Source organism: Chrysochloris asiatica, unplaced genomic scaffold, assembly GCF_000296735.1.
Source record: "Chrysochloris asiatica unplaced genomic scaffold, ChrAsi1.0 scaffold00027, whole genome shotgun sequence".
In the NCBI taxonomy this organism is placed as follows: domain Eukaryota; kingdom Metazoa; phylum Chordata; class Mammalia; order Afrosoricida; family Chrysochloridae; genus Chrysochloris; species Chrysochloris asiatica.
The window spans coordinates 17,080,370-17,089,253 of NW_006408545.1; the positions used below are offsets into that span (position 1 = coordinate 17,080,370).

Here is an 8,884-nt window from a genome sequence, read left to right on the forward strand (position 1 = left end):
CATTATTCAGTATTTTTCCTGTATTTGCCTTCATTGTTTCAATTCAAGACTTGAATTTGTTCTTCAGTTCTTTCAGTTTGAGAAATGCTTAACATGTTCAAGACTTGAATTTGTTCTTCAGTTCTTTCAGTTTGAGAAATGCTTAACATGTTCTACCTTTTAGTTTTCTAACTCTAGGTCTTTGCACATTTCATTATAATACTTGACTCTGTCTTCTAGCTGCCCTTTGAAATGTTCTGTTTAGCTCTTTTACCTCCTCTTTTATTCCTTTTGCTTTTTCTTCTCTATGCTCAAAAGCACATTTCAGAGTCTCTTCTGATATCCATTTTTGCCTTTTCTTGCTTTCCTGCCTTTTTAATGACCATTATGCTATCTTCAGGTAGGATGTTCTTGATGTCATTCCACAACTCTTCTGGCTTTCAGTCATTGGTGTCTAATGCATCCAGTCTGTTCTTAAGATGGTTTCTAAGTTTATTCAGGTGATATGCATATATATATAATTTTTTTATTGGGAATTATGTGTTGGTTTACATGGGTGAACATTATCTTTACATTCATCCTGTCGTATTTTGTTTCATTGCAATGATCACAATCATCACATGCATCATCAAACAGCCAAAGGGTACACCTCACATGTCTGCCTCCCTGGCTACCAGAACACAACCCTGCTCCCTCCCTGAGTCCAGAGTCCCCAGCCACTCCTTCTGTCCATGTCATTGCCTCAGTCTCCATCACTGCCTTTACAGACGGGTTGCTTTTCTCCCTTGATGGATCTCTGCTCCTGAACAAAATCAGCCACTCCCCTCCTTTTGTTACCAAACATTTACATTTACTTTCACACTCACTGTCAGACCCAATAGCAATCATTCCCTATTGAACCACAGGAGTCCTTTTCCCCTCACCTTTAATTTACCCCATCCAAGACAGGTTGGCAACAATTCAGTGGAGGTTCTACCTTTCCCTGTATCCTCTGTATCCCTATTGAAAGTTTGTAAGCCAGTCACTTCCTGCCATTGTAATCCCCCATTTTGGGTAGCCAATGTCTAAGTTCTTCCTCTCAGGTGAGATGTATTAAAGGTCATATTTTGACTCTCATGGATTTGTTTCAGTTTTCTTCAGCTTCAGCCTGAATTCACATATGAGCAATTGATGGTCTCTTTCACAGTTTGCCTCTGGCCTTGTTTTGAATTTTGATATTGGACTTTTCCACTGTCTCTTCCCAAAAGATGTAGTCAGTTTGATTCCTGTGTATTTCATCTGGTGAGGTTCATGTGAATAGTTGCCTTTTGTGTGCAATGAATAAGTTGTTGGTCTTTCAAAATTTAATCATGCCAACTCCAGTATCAGTTCTATCATCAAGACCATATTTTCCAACTACTGTCCTTCCTTTTTGTTTCCAACATCCACATTCCAATCATCAGTAATTATCAATTCATCCTGATTGCATGTTTGATGAATTTCAGACTGAAGAAGTTGGTGGAATTCTTCAATTTCACCATCACTGGCTTTAGTGATTAGTGCATACATTTGAATAATAGTGGTATTAACATATGGATAGTATCCTCTCACAGACAGCATTGTTCTTCAAGATCGAGCTTGCATGTTTTCTTGTTTTTACAATGAATATGATACCATTCCTCTTGAATTTGTCAATCCAGCATAGTAAACCATCTAATTGTCAGATTCAGAATGGCCAATATCAGCCCATTTTAGCTAACGAATGCCTAGGATATCAATTTTTATTCATTCCATTTAGTTTTTAACAACTACCAATATTCCTAGATTCAAACTTCATACATTCCATGCCTAACTATTAATGGATGTTACAGCTGTTTCTCCTCATTTTGAGTTGTGCTCCACTAGCAAATGAAGATCCCCAAAGCTCTATTCTAGTCATGTTATTATGGTCAATTCTACCTAAGGAGTCAGTGCTTCCTTAGTTGTATTTTGAGTGCCTTCCAACTTAAGTGGCTCATCTTCCAGCACTATATCTGACAGTATTCTACTTGTATTCATAAGGTTTTTGGTGGCTCACCATTCAGAAGTGGCCCACCTCTCCATCTTCTTAGTCCATCTTAGTCTTGAAGCTCCCTGCAACCTGCTCTTCCATGGGTGACAATGCTGGTATTTCAAATACTAGTGCCGTAACTTCCAGCATCGTAGCAACACACAAAGTCACCACAGTACAACAAACCGACAGATTAGTAGGTAAGCATGAATAAGCCTAAAATTAATTACCTTACTTATTGGGTAATCTACACTGGAAATATGTGAGAGGAAGGGAGGACTGTTGGTACAGTGAGAGGGCTGGCCAGGAGGCATGGGAAGAAAGGAATGTGGGCCTTGGATTTGGGTTTTGTGGGGACTGGGGTAGCTGACCACAGAGGTAGGAGTCCAGGGCTTCTCTTAAAGTGAGGAGGGAAGTGACGATTTATGGGATTGTGATTGCCTGATGGATTTTACTGCCAAGTTAAAAAGACAAACTCATTCCCACCTTGGATCTTCCGTTTATTTTTCAATTTGCTTTTACCCTTACTCAGTGTTTTCCAGAACCTGACATAGGCCTTTCCCCACCGCATTTCTAGGTCAGTGATATATCTCCTGTAGCTTTACAAAAATTTTTAAAAATCCTTTGAAATGTCACTTTAAATTCTCCTGCTCCCTCTGGGTTGAGTTTACTCATGTATTTCTAAGAATTAGGTCATTGGTGTTTTACAAAACAAAGGGGAAAAGGGTCTTACTGATGTGGTCTCATCTTACTTCACACTTGCATTATGTATTTTATGCTTTGCATTCTCAGAGGCTATACAAGTAGCAAGCCTGTAGATTTGTCAGAAAAACTGCCTTTATTTATTTTTATGGGCTTTTCCCAGTCAGAACTCTTTTTTGCTGAAGAAGTTTAAAATAAGATGAATCATATGTTTATACACTGTATAAAGATTTACATCTAAAAACTACCCAACATCTTCATAATGATCAACAGAGAAAAGTTATGTAGATTTTAATTTTTAATGTGATTTGTGTTTTTAAAAGCAAACATCTTGGTGCTAGTCTTAAAAGGTTGCCTTTTATGTGTCAAAAATTGAAAACTAAATAAATTATACTAAATTTTTATAGGAAAATAGATTGACACCCCCCCACACCAAATAGCATTGAGTTTCCACTGACTCTGTTTTGATTCCCTCTAAATTCTGTAGATGTTCATTCATGAAACATTTATTCATTCATTCCTCTTCATTTATTGGACACAGATAGTGTACCAATTACTGCACTCAGACACAGGCCTGACCATCCAGTCCCAGCCCTGGCTCAGTTGCTTGACTCCTTCAGAAGACTTAGGGGTCTGGGAAGACAGGATGGCGTCTTTTTTTCTCTATGACCATAAATCCTTGGACAGAGTCTGTAAGAATAATAATACAGGCTATAAACACCCAAGGGCTGTTAAACTAACACTGATCATGCGTGGCCCCATGTGCATCAGAGAAGACTGTGCTCCATAAGGTTTTCAATGACTAACTTTTTGGAAGTAGATCTCCAGCCTTTCTTCTGCTGCAGTATCTCTGGATAGACTCTAACCTCTAACCCTTTAGAACTACTCAGGAACTCTAATTGTTGTGTGTTAAGTGCCATGGAGTTAGTTCTAACTCATAACAACCCTATGTAGGGTTTCCAAGGAGCAGCTGGTAGGTTTGAACTGCTGATCTTGTGGTTCTCAGTCCAGTGCTGATCCTACTGCGCCACACCAGGAGTCCTATAGCTTAATTTATTAGAGCAGGAACTCCATGGTAGTTCATAATGAATTAATGAGAAATCAGATTGACCTAGTTGATGAGTTAAAGAGCTTCCCAGTCAAGCATAAGAAACCAAAGATCTCAAGGAGGAATGAAAACGGCAAGTGTTTTGTCAAACTCAATACTATTGTCCTTTGGAAAAGGCTCAGAAGTTATTTTCTGAAAGATACTTTTGTTTCTTGATGAGTTACTTACTTTTTTATCTTTTTCTTCTAGCTGCTTGTTGGGATTGTGGCCTTTCTGAGTGGAATTCTGACACTACACCTTCCAGAAACCCTCGGGAAGCCTCTGGTGACTACTTGGGAGGAGGTGGCAAGACAGAGAACAGGAAAAGATAGCAGTTCAGGCAGACTGCTTCCTACAACTGAGAGTGTTGTGTTGGACAAAATAGAAGTGGTCAACACAGGGAATTCTGTTCTTTGTGAATGAATAAATGTGCCCTATGTGCTGTCTAGCACCTGAGATTGTTTACATTAATTAATGCCTTTGTATTAGAGGAATTTCATTCTTATCTCATACATATTGTTTATATATGTCTTTTCTTATTTTATTAGAAGTTTAAAACATTTTTTTTTTTGTAAAAGTAAAAGAAATAAAACCCAAGATGAGAACTCTCATTTAAATTTTTTACTGCTGCGAAGTATTTTTCTGCATCTGTTCTTTTGTGTCATTGATTCTCCATCTTTGCTTTCCTACAAATGTCCCTCCCCACTCCCACCCCTGGGACTGTCATCTGAGGAAGGCAGTGTGAGAGTGTTGCTTTTGACAAAGTCCCTTAAGGATTGTATTTATTCTCTGCTTTTTCCTCCTATAAGAAGCATAGCTCTAAATTCAAATCTTATTCAAAAATGCCTTTGTTAACAAATGTTTGTTTTCAGAATTTAACTGTCAATATTGCATCTAAAAAAAAAAAAAGATATATTGCTTAACAACACCCCAAATGTAGGTTTGAATGTTCAGACAAATGTGCTTGTGTGAGGAATGAGGTTTCTAAGTATTCTTTTTATTTTTTCTCAAATTTGCCAAATCCTCTATATTAATTGCCTTGGCAGTACAGAGAAGCTGTGGTATTTTTGTGGGTTGCAAACGTAAAAAATTTGTGATCACCTAGAAATTTGCCAATGTAAAAACACACATAAAACCAAAAAAACTTAAGTACTGTTGCCTTTTTTTTTTTTGGTAATTTATGTGAAGATTTTACTTTCTTTTTAAGTACTAAAATTTCCCCTACTCCACTTCAAACCATAGTTTTGCAGAAAATCAGTTTAATATCATAGCTATCTCAACTGCAGTATGATATCGTAATCTTGTCTGTTAGAGAAAGGCATTCTAGTTTTACAGCATTTGCTATAAAGTTTTGTCTTTTCCTTTATCATAAGTTCATTCATTTTTGCTTTGGGCTTGAAATGTAGCTGTTGACTATGTCTTATATCGAGTGCATTAGAGCTGATGAACTATAAGTGTTATCTTCAGAGGCAAGTGAAAGATGGATTAAGCCAATTATATAGATGCTATGAGTTTAAAGAGCATCGCTAGGGGGAGAAAAACAAGGATTTGACCTGAATTATTTAGACTTTTTATATTAATTTAGTTCCCTGGGTAATTGATTAGTTCTTCACTTACTCATTTTGCTTGTAAAGTAAAAAATAAAACCAAACTCTTTCCTACTTTCCTAAGAGGAAAACAACAAAATAAATGAAGTGAGTAAGAAGATATGAGAAGGAAGATCTTTATACCTTTCTTTATCCTTTCTCTATCTTCTTTCATCTCTTCTTTTTTCCCCATCCTTAGCCTTGATTTTTCTACTGTCATGCAAAATTTTTCTTAACTTTTAAAAAATGTTCCTTGCAAACATGCCTAGGTATAATTTGAACAAGAAAGTTTCCCCAAATAAGTCCACAAACTGAATGTAACTCAATCAGAACCCCACTTTTTGGTGTGTGTATATGTGTAAAGCTTATTAGACAACATGTTAGAACAAAGAAGAGAAAATGGAGATTTGTCTACTAGCTGTTTGATGTGAAAGCATGCTATAAAACTGTAGTAATTAACATTGTGCCCTTCTTGGCAATTGAGCAGAATAGGGAGTCTAGAAACAGACCTGTGCATGTTTAGTCATCTAGAATGTGGTCAAATTGACATTTCCAACCAGGGTAGACTATCCATTTGGAAACAAGTAGTTTAACTTCCAACCCAAATCGCTAAACAAAAATAAATTCCTGGTGAATTTAAGTTTTAAGTCTTAAAAAAGAATCTCAAAATACAATATGAAAACAGAGAAAAATTATATGCTGGGGTGGAAAAAATCATTCTGAAAAGGAATACAAAACTTGAAATCATAAAGGAACAGACTGATACATTTGATTTCATAAAAACTGAATTCAGCTTTTCCTCCCCGGCTGCCTGAGCATCTGCCCCCATCATGAACGACACAGTAACTATCTGGATAAGGAAATTCATGATCAACCGACTACTTCAGAGGAAACAAATGGTCATTGATGTCCTTCACCCCAGGAAGGCAACAGTACCTAAGACAGAAATTTGGGAAAAACTTGTCAAAATGTATAAGATGACACCAGATGTCATCTTTGTGTTTTGATTCATAACCCACTTTGGTGGTAGCAAGACTACTGGCTTCGACATGATTTACGTATCCCTTGAATTATGCAAAGAAAAATGAACCCAAATACAGACTTGCAAGACATGGCCTGTATGAGAAGAAGAAAACCTCAAGAAAACAGCGCAAGGAATGCAAAAACAGAATGAAGAAAGTCAGGGGGACTGCAAAGGCCAATGTTGGTGCTGGCAAAAAGAAGGAATAAAGATTCTGCGATGACTGTGGATATTTTCACCAGAGGATTAATAAACCCTAAAATCTTAAAAAAACAAACAAAACTGAATTCATTTAGCACCATAAATAATGTTGTAAGAAAAGGACAAATTGGGAAGCAGTATCTGTAATTTAATGGCTAGAAATCAAGTTTTAATGTTTACAAAAAACTGGAAATAAAATGTCCAAATTGTGATGAAACTTACTCTCCAGCGCAAAGATGTTAAAACAAATGGAAGACTAGAGGAGGTAAAAGAGCTGAACAGAAGTTTTCAAAGGGCAGCTTGAGAAGACAAAGTCAGGTATTATAATGAAAACCAAAGAGGAAGAACATGCTCAGCATTTCTCAAGCTGAAGAAACTGAAGAAAAAAGTTACGCCTCGACTTGCAATATTGAAGGATTCTATGGGCTTGGCTCCACTATCATTTTGCTTGGATCCACTGTTAATACTCATGGAAGCAGCACTCAAGAAATCAAATGACATATTGCAGTAGGCAAATCTGCTCTACAAGACCTCTTTAAAGTGTTTAATAGTAAAGATGTCAGTTTGAGGACTAGGTTTGACTCAAGCCATGGAATTTTCAATTCCTTCATATGCATGTGAAAGCTGGATAATGAATAAGGAAGACCATAGAAGAATTGAGTCATTCGAGTTATGGTGTTGGAAAAGAATATTAAAAGTACATAGACCTCCAGAAGAACAAACAAATCTGTGTTGGAAGAAGTGCAGCCAGAATGTTCCTTAGAAGCCAGGAAGGCACAACTTCATCTCTCATACTTCAGACATAGTATCAGGAGGGTCCAGTCCCTGGAGAAGGACAAAATGCTTGGTAAAGTGGAGGGTCAGCAAAAAAGAGGAAGACCCCAATGAGATGAATTAGCTGAATGGAAGCAGCAATGGAGTCAAGTGTAAAAACAATTGTGAAGATGGCACAGGATTAGGCAGTGTTTTGTTCTGCTGTGCAAGAGGGTCGCTATGAGTCAGAACTGACTGAGGGCACCTAACAACAATTGTGATGGAGTATTTAAAATATACAAATACCTAGGTACCTACTACTGGGCTTAAGAAATAAAATATTACCTATACATTTGAGAAGTCCTGGTGTGGCACTGTAGAGCTAAGCACTTGACCATAAAGTAGGTTTGATCCGCAAGGTTGGTAGTTCAAACACACCAGCTGCTCCTTAGAAACCCTACACAGGGTCTCTACGAGAGAACCAACTCAATAGCACTTAACAACAACAAACAGTTGAAGGCTTCCTGACTGATTGGAGGATACTAGTCTTCTAACTGTAGGAGATTTCGTTCTTCTGCCTTTCTTTATACTTGTTGCCCATGTATGTATCTCTGATTCAGTCACCATTGAGTTAGGAAATCAGAAATCAGCTGAGGTCGTTCTGGCGGAGAGGAACTTAATGGCAGGGAATTAAGAACAAAAGTGTAGGAAGGACTGGTAGAGCAAAAGGGACCCAGGAACCTGTTTCCACTACTGAGCTAGCACCTACCAGTCTGCACGCTCTACTTTCATCCTAATGCTCAAACCTCATTTCTGCTGCTGACCCAGGTGCCCCACTCCCCCTGATACTTCTGAAACTGCCTTGCATAGTTCCACTTGAATTTAATTTGTAAATCAATTTAGAAAACATTTTCCTTTTTTTTTTTTTTTTTTTTTGGTGTGGTCCTGTGGGTTAATGCACTGGACCACAAGGTCGGTTTGAACCACAAGATTGGTGGTTCAGGCTCACCAGCCTCTCCTTGGAAACCCTATACAGGATCGCTATGAGTCACTAAACAGCAAAACAATAACATTATGGTTTATCTCTCCATTAATGTGGCTCTTCTTTAATAGCATTCAGATCAGTCATTCAAAAGTCATGGATTTTTGTTGTTATTGTTGTTACTGTTACATTTATCCCTATGTATATATATATATATATATGATTTTTGTTGTTATTGTTGTTACTGTTACATTTATCCCTATGTATATATATATATATTTGTTGCTGTTGTTGCCATTGGAAATGGTATATTTCTAATCATTTTATTTCCTGTTTATTGCTGGTGTAAAAAAAAAACGCGACTGATTTTTGTGTGTTGATCTTATATCTGGTAGCGTTGGTGAAAGTCTTTTTAATTCAAAAGAAAACATTTTAAATCTTGCTTTGTTAGGAAACAAATCAGGCTATTATCATAGCAACTGACCAATAACCACACTCCAAGCAAAACATACTTTGTTCCTTCAGCATTTCTTTTTTTTTTTTT

General features: G+C 37.2%; 1 protein-coding gene across 1 annotated transcript in view; it reads left to right on the plus strand.

Moving 5' to 3' along the window:
- The window catches only part of SLC22A16 (solute carrier family 22 (organic cation/carnitine transporter), member 16), a 61,260-nt gene extending 57,040 nt beyond the window's left edge, over positions 1-4,220 (plus strand). Inside the window, exon 8 of the mRNA XM_006839987.1 lies at positions 4,008-4,220. Coding sequence (XP_006840050.1) covers positions 4,008-4,220 — 213 coding nt within the window. The remainder of the gene's footprint in view (positions 1-4,007) is intronic.
- Positions 4,221-8,884: the final 4,664 nt, after the last annotated feature.